At 38.9% G+C, this 14181-nt stretch overlaps 2 protein-coding genes across 9 annotated transcripts in view; one reads left to right on the top strand and one right to left on the bottom strand.

Moving 5' to 3' along the window:
* Window positions 1-4148: 4148 nt before the first annotated feature.
* On the top strand, window positions 4149-8154 carry CCT2 (chaperonin containing TCP1 subunit 2). Its single transcript, XM_067786067.1, has 4 exons — window positions 4149-4268; window positions 5278-5967; window positions 6850-7477; window positions 7538-8154. Exons 1-4 carry the CDS (start codon window positions 4266-4268, stop codon window positions 7822-7824), a joined length of 1608 nt encoding a protein of 535 aa, XP_067642168.1. The 5' UTR covers window positions 4149-4265; the 3' UTR covers window positions 7825-8154.
* Window positions 7971-14181, bottom strand: part of LOC137251454 (probable phosphorylase b kinase regulatory subunit alpha) — a 108392-nt gene continuing 102181 nt past the window's right edge. For 5 of the 8 annotated variants that reach the window (XM_067786055.1, XM_067786053.1, XM_067786057.1 and 2 more), the window contains 5 exons: window positions 11956-12263; window positions 11602-11685; window positions 9241-9508; window positions 8573-9167; window positions 7971-8502 (listed from right to left, as the gene is read on the bottom strand). In XM_067786055.1, coding sequence (XP_067642156.1) covers window positions 8397-8502; window positions 8573-9167; window positions 9241-9508; window positions 11602-11685; window positions 11956-12263 — 1361 coding nt within the window. In that variant the 3' untranslated portion in view covers window positions 7971-8396. The remainder of the gene's footprint in view (window positions 8503-8572; window positions 9168-9240; window positions 9509-11601; window positions 11686-11955; window positions 12264-14181) is intronic. The other 3 variants (XM_067786061.1, XM_067786058.1, XM_067786059.1) reach the window with 1 other exon arrangement.

Genomic DNA, 14181 nt, shown 5'->3' with positions numbered 1-14181 from the left:
TGTTTTCATTTTTACTTTGTTTTGGCTGCTTTGACATTTTGCAGAAGTTGCAGCCACACTCAACCAAAACTCAACTTCCACTCAGTCAATTTTTATTTCCCCACACCTCGCTGTCAAATTGCGAACAAGATGTGAAGGCAACTGGCCGACTATCTCTCGGTTAACATCGAGTAAAATTTCTTTCAGCGATCAAAAATTTCTGAAAAGAAACGAATAGCCGATTGACGTCTCTTTGGCAGGATCAGCATTGTCAATTACAAGTTTGAGTGTATTAGTAAAACTATCAGCGTTTCTTGTAGGGATTGTCAATTACAAGTTTGAGTGTATTAGTAAAACTATCAGCGTTTCTTGGAGGTAACCACCCTACTCCGTCTTGTAGGGTTTTTTATAACATTTATCAATGATGCCACTCCAAACAAAAATGAATAGATCTGAAAATGGGGATTTTTGACATACATTTCGGCGATTATAGTTTCAATCATTTAATAAAATGATAGTCGTAAAATATTTATTTCCTTAAAGTTATTTTACAATAATACGACTAGTTAGAGTTAAATATAAACAAATCTAAGTAAAATTTACATTTCGATTAAATTAATTAGTCAAATATTGTAACGCATTTAACTCGCAGTGAAAACCATATATTCTTTTGAAATTTCAGTAAATCGGACGTATGATATAATATTTAACATTATTTAATGGATAGGGCTTATCCTACATGTCTGGCGTTCCAGGTTCTGTGATCAAAATGGACTGTTTGCATCGGGAGTTCATATTTACAAAACCTATTTTTAGTGATAACTTTTGAATGGGAAATAATATTTACCCTCCGCCTTCGAACTAATAATACTTACACTAAAACAAGTATTTTTATCCTTTTTCCCATAATTTTTGAACGGTATTGTACAGTTGTAGGTCAAACTAAAGTTTACCAACATTTTTGGCATGTTTTTCGTTTTGGCTGGCACATTTTTTGTTCTGGCACCCGCTTCAGCTGGCGCGAGGGATTTATCTGTGATTGTTGCCAGCATCAACTAAAAGATAAATCCCTCGTGAGAGCGAAAATATGAGAGCGTAAGCAAAAGATTCGTATCAATCTAATCTATGCTCACAACCCTGAATGGTTGGCGCTTCCCAAGGCAGTCGGTTCTATGTACCGGAGCGACTCGGGATTTTTCCCGACCAAGGACTGTCATTTCAGTGTGACCCCATTTAATTTCTTTCGTCCCTCCCACAAATTGTCATCCTCCCAGCAGCTCCCTGCAGCAGGACTGCTACATATTCTCTTACTCCGGGAAGGTATCGAACCCAATCCGGGTCCGTCTCCTGACCCCGGTCCTGAGAAATGGTTTTGCTGCATTTGCCAGAAAATAATCTTTTTAGGACGGTCGTACTCTGTTCAGTGTGTCTCGTGCAAGGGATGGTTGCATCGGACAGGTTGTTCTGGGCTTGATCCCAAAACCCGACGTCCACGTAACTTTTATAAAAAAACATAGCACTACCTCCGCGCTAAATGTCATTAACACCCATATAAATTGCGGTTTGAATCAATACCCCCACCATAGAACAGTACTCGTAGCGCTAGACCTATCAAAAGCCTTTGATACGGTCAACCATGGCTCATTACTGCAAGACCTGGAAGGGTCTACCCTTCCCCCATGTCTTAAAAGGTGGACCGCAAATTATCTGGGTGGTCGGCAGGCATCGGTGCAATTCAGAAACGAAACATCAAAACCAAGGAGAATTAAACAAGGGGTGCCACAGGGTGGTGTCCTATCCCCACTTTTGTTTAATTTCTACATATCTAAGCTACCTTCACCACCGGAAGGAGTCACAATCGTTTCCTACGCCGATGACTGCACAATAATGGCCACAGGCCCAGGCCCAGAGATCGATGAGCTATGCAAGAAAATAAACGACTATCTCCCTGATCTCTCCAGTTTTTTCGCCTCGCGAAACCTGGCATTGTCACCGACTAAATCTTCCGCGACCTTATTTACAACATGGACGCCCCAAATGTCGACCATATTGAACATCCACGTCGATCGCACTACGCTACCGACTGTCCTACACCCCAAAATCTTGATCAGGATCTACATTTTGGTGCGCACGCAACCGCAATTGTTCCGAGAATTCAGAGCCGTAATAAAATCCTCAAATCCCTTGCTGGCAGTACCTGGGGAAAAGATAAAGAAACGCTCATGACCACATACAAAGCAATTAGCCAGCCGATTACGTGCTACGCGTCACCCATATGGTCGCCAAGCCTAAAAACTACCCACTGGAAGAAACTACAGGCCTGCCAAAATACTGCTCTCAGAATCGCCACGGGCTGTCTTCTTATGTCCCCAGAACACCATCTGCATAATGAGGCGAGAATACTCCCCATCAGGGAGAGAAATGAGATGCTGGCCAAACAGTTTCTGTTGAATACCCAGAAACCTGGGCATCCCAACAGACATCTGATTGACGAACCAGCACCGCCTAGGGGCCTAAGGAGTCATCTCCGTAAGCATTTTGAGGAAATACGGCACCTGAGAACCCAGCCGTCTGAAGCGAAAAAACACAAGCAGGCCCTTGGTGAACTCCTTTATGTCGGGAATTGCCCGGTGAATCCAGTACTTGAAGAAAAATATCCAGAACTCGCGGAAGAGGAACGCATACTCCCCAGGGAAACGCGTGTCACTCTTGCTCAACTTCGTTCTGGATACTGTAACAGGTTAAACTCTTACCTATCCAGAATCAACCCCGACATACAAAATGTATGCCCCGCCTGCAATGTGTCCCCACATGACACCAACCATCTCTTTAATTGTAATGTGGAACGAACGCCTCTAACACCCCTTTCCTTATGGTCCACCCCTGTTGAAACGCCAAGTTTCCTTGGACCCCCGCATGGTTCAATTATGTACAGGTTGGCTCATCTCATCAGCTGATTTTATTTATGTCATTGCATGGTCGAAGGGATTGTCAAAAATAGATGGCAAACTCAAAATGAAACCAACCCATTGGCAACATTTTACTTACACATACAAAAACTGCTAAGTTTTATGTTTCCATTCCATACCATTCGCACCAACACCAATACACAGATTTTGACAATTTGAACAGACATATTTTGTTGCTTTACAGATGAGCCAACCTGTATATAGTTGAACCATGGACTCCCGTTAGAGGATATTGATGACAATTTGTGATCGGTCGCGGCTATTAGGTGGGGCGAGCATTGCTACAACAACAACAACAACAAGGGAATAATAGATGTTTATCTAAATCAATTTTCATTTTTTCCCGTAAGAACGTGTCAGCTGATCCCTCTCTCACATGACAGAGTTGCCTGTTAAATATTTTATGTGCTATGTTTGGACCGTTTGCAGTTAATATACAAAAAGGCCTAATGATTGTTTCAAATTTTTTTGAAAAATCTCGAAATCGTTATATGAAATTGCAGGTTACAAATAAATGAACACGAAATTCTTATTCAGTATTTGTTTCTGCCATTTACACCTTGGAAAATTGTAATTGCAAAAGTTGATGTTTGCATAAGCATGCATGCAAACTGGTCAATTGCAACAGTACTTTGCTGTAAACAATATACACAGACGCACACATTGATTCCTACGGGCTTGAGGGTCGCTCAAACGTGTTTCGTATGACAAACGTCCATACGTACGACGCACGTCGATGCATAACTGACGCTTTAGATATGATACTTACTTTGTTTACAATGATACCCACCGTTGAGTGTAAAGCCCCCATTAGTGATACATAGCATATACTTGACTTGACTTGGCGTAAACTTGGCAACTTAGCCACGATTATACTCCACTTGGCGCATAAAATCTGGCATCATAATCAGCGTTGAAATTTATTTTTAAATAAATGTCAATTTGTATGACAAAATGTCAAAATGAAATGGAAACAAACAAATGGCATCTCAAAATGTAAACGTCACTTAGAACTTACATAGAAAATCAAAATTCAACAGACTTCTAAGTCAAGTTAAGTTTTGTGTAATCAGTAACATGCAATGTTAATTTAACAGAACTGTAAGTGACAGTTCGCAAGCCAAGACAAGTCTATGCTAAGTATCAGTAATGGAGCCTTAATAAAAATACTCAACGGTGCGTTCAGAAAACTGTCACTGAACGATTGATCAACACCTGTGTTCACTGAAAGCGCCCAATGACTCATTCGCCATTTTTATTTTTCTCCATTTGTCTTTCTTGTGTATACCTGCAGACGGAAATTTAAAACTAATAAAAATGGTGAGAATTAAAAGTTATAATAATGTAAAGCTAATAAAAAAAAAGTATTTTGTTGCGCGAAAGAAATATGTGTTCCAACGTACATTGAGTTTTAGACACAATACTGAATAAACAATCGAAAATTACGCCGGGTGTTTTCCCCAAAATGGCAGAAGCATAGCGTAAGGTTTCGCAAATGGGTGCACAGAATGCACGTGTCGAAACTCGGAGTTTATTAATTTCTATGAAATTTTGTATAAAACATTAAGACAAATAGCACTTACCACTTTAGTCTAGTTGAGGGGTCGACTGCTAATACGCTACCAAAAATATCGAGTGAGGTGTCAAAAGACGCGTTTTAATCTCGAGAACAATAATCCGAAGGCGGAAAAGAAAAATTTTATCTCTGTCCGGAGATATTTGCCGTTGAAGTTGGCGATTTCCATGTGGTTGTTGTTGTGTTTGTACCCACAAAAAAAAATTGTGCATCACCGTGGCGGTAGCCACGGTTATACCACACACCCGGACCTGGCATGGCGTAGCCCAGGGTTATTTTTTATAAGCGCGGCCGAAGGCCGCCAACGCAGAAAGGTGTTCTGCGCAAAAATACTACGGATCCGATCCCCGGTTTCGGAGGTACCCGCGGGTCTTTTTTCGGTTTTTCGTTAATATAATAAAATTTTTCTTTTCCGCCTTCGGATTATTGTTCTCGAGATTAATACGCGTCTTTTGATACCTCACTCGAAGATCTTGGTCAAACTTTGGGGTGGGGCCACTAAACTGCACTACTACCATATTTTTAGATTTTTATCAAAATAAGAATGTAGAATAGACTCGATACACAGTATTAATAAAAAAAGTAAAAGTCTATATTAAATTTAAATTTTCATCAAATATTTTGATTCGATTGCGTTTCTGTGGGATACACAAAACCCAAGGCCGACAAAATTTAGGTTAACTCTATGGCTTTGTATTTTAGTGGATTGGTGCAGTAAAATTTTTGAACTTTTTTATTTTTTTCTGTTCACAGGAAATGTCTTTAAATCCCGTGCGTGTGCTGAAGAGCGAAGCACAAGAGGAGAAAGCTGAAATGGCGCGATTGTCTTCGTTCATTGGTGCTATTGCGATTGGAGATTTGGTTAAAAGCACATTGGGACCTAAAGGAATGGATAAAATTTTGGTAGCACATGGCCGTAATGCTGGTCAAGTTGAAGTTACAAATGATGGGGCAACCATATTACGAGCTGTGGGGGTTGATAATCCGGCTGCAAAAATATTGGTTGACATGTCTCGTGTTCAAGATGAAGAAGTTGGAGATGGAACAACTTCGGTAACTGTGCTAGCAGCAGAACTTTTACGTGAAGCTGAAAAATTAGTCGAACAAAAATTACATCCACAAATAATCATTGCTGGATGGCGTTTGGCAACTCAAGTTGCACTTGATGCGCTTACGCAAGCTTCTCAAGATAACTCTGGTAATGATGAAAAGTTTAAAGAAGACTTATTGAATATCGCCCGTACGACATTGTCATCAAAAATTTTACATCAGCATAAAGAATTCTTTTCAAAACTTGCGGTCGACGCAGTGTTGAGACTAAAAGGCTCTGGCGAATTGCATGCAATTCAAATAATCAAAAAAACTGGCGGTACATTGGATGACTCGTTTTTAGATGAAGGTTTTCTTTTAGATAAGAAACCTGGTGTGCATCAACCACAACGGGTAAAATTATTTTATGAAAAGTTGATTTTATATATATATGCCACAGTATTATATACGTATGTAAAAGTTACACGGTAATATTCTAAGCATTAACGCGTTAAGATGGTTGTGAAGTATGTACCAATATTAAGCCATATCACAGCCATTTTGACGAGTTTGATGCTCGGGCCAAACAACGTGCTTAATTTTTAATTTTTTGTATTATAGCATATTTCCACTTTAGCTGATTTAGACATCTGAAAGGATTGGACGTTAAATCTTGCAATTTAATACGATTGTTCCAAACTTAGTAAAGATCCCTTTCAATAACACTAAGTAAAAATGAACGTGAAACCTGATATATTTTACCAAAATGTTAGACATTTAAACAACAAATTAACTCAACTGTTTTTAAAATTATTTAAGTTGCAATATTATTGCTTTTGCCGAAACTTGGTTGATACCTCATGTCTTTAATTAGGGATTCTCTGTAAATATATAGAAATGACCTCCTGAACAGAATTGGAAGTAGAGTTCTGCTTGCTGTACACTCTTCAAAAACACTTGAAGAGGTTTGCGTATTTGCCATTGATACAATTAAGTTCTCGGGCGTACACATTCAGCTAGTAAATAGTCACAAGATACTTTGCCCGGAACTTTATCCCAGGATCATCGGTGTGGTAGGCGGAGCACACGTTCTGCATTAGATATTAAGTTAAATATCTATAAAGAACTACAAAAACTAGAGTGTAAAATTTTGTGTAAATTCAAACGTTTCTAAGAAAATATGCAAGGAAAACTTCCGTTGTATAATTTGCACCTTAGATAACTAAACTTAGTATGTACTTAAAAGTTAACATTCTGCATGTACTCATCGCACTATTTAATGACTTTAACACTCAGATTGAAAAGGCGAAAATTCTTATTGCAAATACACCCATGGACACAGACAAGATTAAAGTATTTGGCAGCACGATCAAGGTTGACTCACTGGCCAAGATAGCCGACCTTGAACTTGCAGAAAAGGAAAAAATGAAGGACAAAGTTCAAAAAATCCTGAGTCATAACTGCAATGTATTTATAAACCGGCAGCTTATATACAACTATCCCGAACAATTATTCGCCGATGCAGGTGTAATGGCGATTGAACATGCCGACTTTGATGGAATTGAACGTTTGGCGCTAGTTACTGGTGGTGAAATAGTGTCAACTTTTGATAATCCATCTCTAGTTAAATTGGGGGAATGTGATGTCATTGAACAAGTTATGATTGGCGAGGACACACTTTTACGTTTCAGTGGTGTAAAATTGGGTGAAGCATGTACGATAGTTATTCGTGGTGCCACACAACAAATAATCGACGAAGCTGATCGCTCTTTACACGACGCTCTATGCGTATTAGCAGCAACTGTTAAGGAATCGCGAATTGTTTATGGTGGTGGCTGTTCAGAAGCTCTTATGGCTAATGCTGTATTGAAGAAGGCAGCCGAGACAGCAGGCAAAGAAGCTATTGCTATGGAAGCATTTGCTAGTAAATACATGTTAAATTAATAAATTTCTTTCCTAACTGTTTATTAAAAATATTTTGCAGGAGCTTTACTATCACTACCCACAGCTATTGCTGATAATGCTGGCTACGACTCAGCGCAATTAGTTTCAGAGTTACGCGCTGCACATGCCCAAGGTAAATTCGCAATTGGTTTGGATATGGAAAAGGGAAAAATGGGTGATATGAAAGAGCTTGGTATTACTGAGTCCTTTGCAGTGAAACGTCAAGTGCTATTGTCTGCATCAGAAGCTGCAGAAATGATATTACGTGTGGATGATATCATAAAATGTGCCCCAAGACGACGTGTGCCTGACCGTGGTTATTGTTAGATTAAGTTTTATTTAATATTTTTTGTTAAAGAAAACAAAATGAGTGCTTTGATTTCCAACTTTATTTAAAAAAAATGTAGTGAAATATAAGCTCCATCATTCATTTGTTGGAAAAAACTTTCAAACACGAAATAAAAGGGTTATCATAGTTATTTTACTAAGTTTTCTCTATATATTACAAATACTACTTTTTATAATAAATTTTTGTCAACACTTGAAATATTAGGCGCTTAAATGTATTTGCAGATAAACTTTATTTAAAATTACATTACACATTTTTGTCGTCATAAGATGCTCTTTTCTAATAAAAATCAAAATATGTTTAACAAATACTATTTTAAAATTATTCATAATGTAGTTCGAGCACTGTAAGTATCGAAAACACACAAAATATGTGGCGTTAGGTTAAAAAACCTATAACTTTTAAAGTCGTTTAGTCAACAAGAACGTATTGGAAGAAAAAAAAAAAAAACAAGTAGTAGGAAAACAAGCCTAACTAAAAACTGGTAAAATTGTCTTGCTTAGCGTATTGTTTTATTTGCATCCGTTGATTTAATATTCACTCTTTGGATTCAGGCTATGACACATTCCATTTCACCATGTTTGGGCACGCAGTCAAGAACAAGCGCAACAGCACGTGCCATATAAGTCATTGTGCCGTAACTACCACTTGGAGCACTAAAAAATGGAAGAAACATTTTGGCAACGTAAACGTTGAAGTAAATCGCAGATTATATTTAAATGTTACCTGTCGTATAGATGCTGACAAATATAAGCAGCGCCACCACATAACAACATACCAGATGCTGCCTGTTGATCTTTTCCCTCTTTGGATTTAGCACAACATAGCATGGCATCGCCTTGTACCTTACGTTGATCTTCTAAAAACAATTGATTGGCTTTGTGTACTAAATGCTCCACATAGATGATGCCACCCAGAGATGGAACCATATTATGCTCGGTCATTAGTGTTAGTACCATAAGTGCTTCAACTACCAATTGTCTATATTCAGGTTGTGGTATTTGATTGAGTGCTGTTTCTACTTCTAAAGCAAATTTCAATTCGCCTGGTGTCATTTCCTGAGTCAAACTCTGTTGTAGTATACGCCCTTCAATTGCTAATCCTTGGCACTTTTCAAGCACACTCCAAACACGTGAATAAAAATCACGTGGTACACGATTGAGGGCACCATCCAACCGACGACGTCTCAACCATTGACCTTGACGATCGTCAATCGTTGCAATAAGTGCATCATCAGCATCCATATCGCCTAAACCAATTTGACTTTTCTTGCTCACGCGACTTGATTTACAGCTAACAATCGAAAGATTCCCACGTGCAACTAACAGTGATTATTGGATTAAGCATATAATAGCAGTGGGGCATAAACTTGAGAAAAAAACTTAAAAACTTACCACTGCTCACAGCAAACTCTTTGCCACTGAGTATGTGATACAGTAAATTTTTCATTTCAAAAGGTGATAGATTAAGCAAGTGTTCCGAAGCAGCTTCACCATCACAATTTAATGTACGTGATAGTTCTTTTGCCATAACCTGAATGATGAGACCGACGCGCAGGCGTAACATTTCAATAAAGAGTTGAGGCTCGGTACGTATGAACATTGCAAGGTAGACCATAAGCTCTTGTGTCAGCATAGCAGTACTTTCGTCATCTCCGTAAGTCTAGATAGTTATATGGAAATAGGCAAAATTTTAAATAACTTTTTTTTTTAATTATTGCTGTTTTGATTTCGGAAGGACAAGAGGCGAATCCAGTTATAAATATGAATGTATCATACTTATGTTTAGCAAGGCTCTCGACTCCAAATTCCTTGCGGAAGCGGGGGTGGGATGACCTAAAAGTTGAACGCGTGGTTGTTGTTGTTGTTGTTGTAGCGATTAGGTTACTCCCCGAAGGCTTTGGGGAGTGTTATCGATGTGATGGTCCTTTGTCGGATACAGATCCGATACGCTCCGGTAACACAGCACCATTAAGGTGCTGGCCCGACCAACTCGGGAACGATTTATATGGCCACATTGAACCTTCAGGCCATCCCTCCCTCCCCACCCCCAAGTTCCATGAGGAGCTTGGGGTCGCCAGAGCCTCGTCTGTTAGTGAAACGGGATTCGCCGCTCGAAGGTGAGGTTGACAATTGGGTTGGAGAAGCTATACATATATTGCGCTACACAACCCCTTGAACGCGTGGTCATATATAATCGTTCCTGAGATGGTCGGTTTATAACTTAATGGTGCTAGTTTTTGCAACGTACCGGTTCAATATCCGGTAAAGGACCATTAACATCGATAACACTCCCCAAAACTTTCGGGGAGTGTATTTATCACAATAGAAGCAGATCGCGATTATTTTGAAATTATTGTTTTTCAGAAGTGGAAAAATATAAGAGAAAACCTTCAATAGAAACGCATTCTGCGCTGTTCTTTGATAAAAATGAACGAGCATTAAGTACATATTAGCACACCAATGACTCAGTCAAAGATAGCAGATATGGTGCGTAAAAAGGGAATACCATGCAGATTCACTCAGGATATTTTGAACCCAATATACGCTTCCACTTTTAATTTTATATATAAAGAAACTTTTATTCCATAAAGAAACGCCTAAATGTATGCGTCAATATCTTTTTAAATTTTTGACAACAAAGAAAATTTTTGAAAATTGAAAAATCAATATTGAAAATTAAAATATTGATAAAACATTTTAAAATTACAAAGTTCAAAGTAACTAAAATACAAAGTTAAATAAAAATAATAAGAACCCTACAAGTTCTTACAACTTTAGACTAACAAACTTACTCCTATCATTTAAAAGAGAAGACTGTAGTCACGGCGGGTATTCTATTCAACACTGCCTTCTGGCGTCACTTGCTTTTAAGTTAGCTATTGGAAGTGATACAGCTGTCAGATCTAGAAGCAACAAGTGGCATAGGTCATGGGAGCATCTAGTATTTGCCAAGAGGACGGAGTTATTTTATAATATAGGTCCTGGTTTTTTATGGGGCTTTTCAGTTTGGTCGTTAAACAAACTTCTAGTTATACTATGGACGCATTCAGTCTATGTGAGGTACTCACGGGCCGGCCGGTAAGGTCGAACCTAACCAAAGGTTTCAACTAAATTTTCATTTTTTACTTGTTGTAGCGATAAGGACCTGGGGAGTGTTATCGATGTTGATGGTCCTTTGCCGGATGCAGATCCCTTACGTTCCGGTAACAAGCGCCATAAAGGTACCAGCCCGACCATATTGGGAACGATTTGGTATGACCACATGAAACGCTCTAGGCCATAACGCCCTCCCATCCCCTAGATCCATCAGGAGTTCGGGTCGCCAGAACTTCTGCTGCTAATGAAACAGGATTCGCCACGGGTAGGTGAGGTTGACAATTGTGTTGCAGAAGCTATATATTGCGCAGGCAACCCCTTGAGAGGGTTGCGCTACACAACCCCTTGAGAGGGTTGCGCTACACAACCCCTTGAATCAATTTGGTAATTTAGTCGCCTCTTACGACAGAAATATCTACTGCGAGTATATACTAAGCCCCTTAACCCGCTGGGGGCTACATTTTTTTACTGTTTTTTTTTTTTTTGTACTTCGTTTTAATGGTTAATTTTATAAGTGGTTCGTTTATTCATTCTTAAAATAAATCTAATTTAAATTTTCTGCCCGTTCATATATATGTAAGTTATGATAATTATGGGATTTCTACATACATATCAATAGAAGTTTCACCTATAACCGAGTAAAAATAATTTACTTACATCATGGATCAGCTGACGCAGCTCAACTTCGGGTAATGGCGCTGTGATTGTAAACTCATTATTTGGTGGCATACCCACGGTCACCTAAATTTAATAAAAATAAGAAGAAATTAAAACCATCTTTTTGAAAAAATGCTTGATGTTGTATTAACATTGCTTCGCTTAAATACTTGATAACATGCATGAACGAAAATCAATTGTTAAAATTTTATACAAACATCTGGCCGTAATCAGGACCGAATTTACCCCCATCGTACACCCTTAAAGTGCAATTTAACAACATAATCCATGCATATTGACTTATATTTGGCAACAAATTTCAACAAATATTAATGTGTCTACGTAGGACCTTACCTGTTTTTGACGCACCAACAAATCCGTAACTGCTTTAGCAAGGTCCTCCACACGTTTGCCCAACATGCCGGCCGTGTGGCGTACGAGACCCCACAACTTCTGTTGGCATGCCTTTTCATAGAGGCCTTTGAGGAGATCACGCACAGTAACGACGCAACCTTCCTCTAGCATTCCTTCAGATAGGAGAAGTGAAGAATTATTGTGAGTTCCATCAATGATAACAGAAGCAGGCGGAATCTTCGAATTTTCACTTAACTGATCATTAGCATTTGAAGCAATTGCAATGCCCACGTCCGTAGCCTCCAAATCTTTTATTTGCATTTTTATTTAATTTCATTTGCATATACATTTTAACTTATAGATAGATGTACATTAGAGCGTATCACGGGGTTAAGTTAAATTGGGTTACACAGGAATTGCTTGGCGAATCCAGTTCTTAAAGAAAAATACCCGGAACTCGCAAAAGAGGAACGCACTCTCCCTAGGGAGACGTGCGTCACTCTAGCTCAACTTCGATCTGGGTACTGTAACTGGTTAAACTCTTACCTATGTATACACAATCAACCCCGACATACATAATGTATGTCCTGCTTGCAATGTACCCCACATGACCCCAACCATTTCTATAATTGCAATGTGGAACCACCGTGGTGTGATGGTAGCGTGCTCCGCCTATCACACCGTATGCCCTGGGTTCAACTCCCGGGCAAAGCAACATCAAAATTTTAGAAATAAGATTTTTCAATTAGAAGAAAATTTTCTAAGCGGGGTCGCCCCTCGGCAGTGTCTGGCAAGCGCTCCGATTGTATTTCTGCCATGAAAAGCTCTCAGTGAAAACTCATCTCCCTTGCAGATGCCGTTCGGAGTCGGCATAAAACATGTAGGTCCCGTCCGGCCAATTTGTAGGGAAAAATCAAGAGGAGCACGACGCAAATTGGAAGAGAAGCTCGGCCTTAGATCTCTTCGGAGGTTATCGCGCCTTACATTTATTATTTTTTTTTAATGTGGAACCAACGCCTCTAACACCCCTCTCACTCTGGACCAACCCTGTTGAAACTGCAAGTTTCCTTCGACTCCCGTTAGAGGATATTGATGACAATTTGTAATCGGTCGCGCCTATTCGATGGGGCGAAGCACTGTTACAACAACAACAATAGAGCGTATCATACAAAAAAAAAAAATAAAAAATCGAAAAATGGAGCCCCTGTAAAAACGGAAACATTTTGGTTTGTGCTAAAACTTTTCGAATTCATATTCGGTTTTCGCAAATTGTGTAATAACAGCAACGCTAAAATTAAGTGGAAGGGCCTTAACAAAATGCACATTTGGGGACGGGATAGAAATCCCCAATTTGATTTTTAATTGCTTCATCTTATAAAGAGATACTCAGAATCTTCAAAAAAGCGATGGTTAGGTCCGGTCTTTCAGTGCGAGTTTAAACTCCAGTTAAAGTTGACTAAAGTTTAACCTTGCCATTTTGTTCGATAACATACAATTTTGCTGCTCAACTCAGCTTAAGCGACCGAAGCGGCAGGGTTTTTTATTTACTTATTAGTCTACAAATTTAACAATTAATCTGACTAAATATGATTAAAAATATAATGTAAAAAGTGATCGAAATGTATACCATAGAATATAAATAATATAATAAATTGTCGGAATGGACTGTGATACCGAGCACCTGGAACTAAATATTATTAATGCTGTCGGAATGGACGTGATTTCGAGCAGCTAGTTGATGTATATTTATCACACAATAATTCGTGCTACATTGTCTGATGGTTGGAAAATATGTGATTCCAAGCCACCCACCCAAATCATTGGAGCTGGGAATTAGTATGGGAGCTTGGAAAGATCGTGATTCCAAGCCACCCACCCAATTTTTTTATAACATTTTATTATATTTTTATAGTGCCGTTTTGCCATCCTTTTAACAAGTTTTACTAAAAATAACACACCTAACTTATTTACAGAGTCCCAAAGTAGGAAGCTGTATAAGTTTTAAGCGGCTGGAGTAGGTTGGAAGAGCCCTGAGGGGATGCCGCGTTAAGTGTCTTAGTGCGCAATGTAGAAATTGCTTTTTAACCGATTATAATTTGTCTCAGTGGGCCTGATAACATGGGTTCCAGATTGTCGAAGCATATTCCAATATTGGTCTCACCGAAGATATAAACGAGTTTTGATAACATCATTGAATTCTTTAGATCGACGTTACATTTTATGTGC

The sequence above is a fragment of the Eurosta solidaginis genome, chromosome 4 (assembly GCF_040869045.1).
Source record: "Eurosta solidaginis isolate ZX-2024a chromosome 4, ASM4086904v1, whole genome shotgun sequence".
Taxonomy (NCBI): Eukaryota; Metazoa; Arthropoda; class Insecta; order Diptera; family Tephritidae; genus Eurosta; species Eurosta solidaginis.
The sequence above is the reverse complement of the archived record's forward strand: the minus strand, read 5'-3'. Positions and strand labels throughout refer to the sequence as shown.

What these genes read in the sequence shown, in the direction of transcription:
- CCT2 (XM_067786067.1), top strand. An exon ending in GTGTGCATCAACCACAACGG is followed by an intron (nt 5,968 to 6,849) that starts GTAAAATTATTT and finishes TTTAACACTCAG; the next exon opens with ATTGAAAAGGCGAAAATTCT. An exon ending in TGCTATGGAAGCATTTGCTA is followed by an intron (nt 7,478 to 7,537) that starts GTAAATACATGT and finishes AATATTTTGCAG; the next exon opens with GAGCTTTACTATCACTACCC.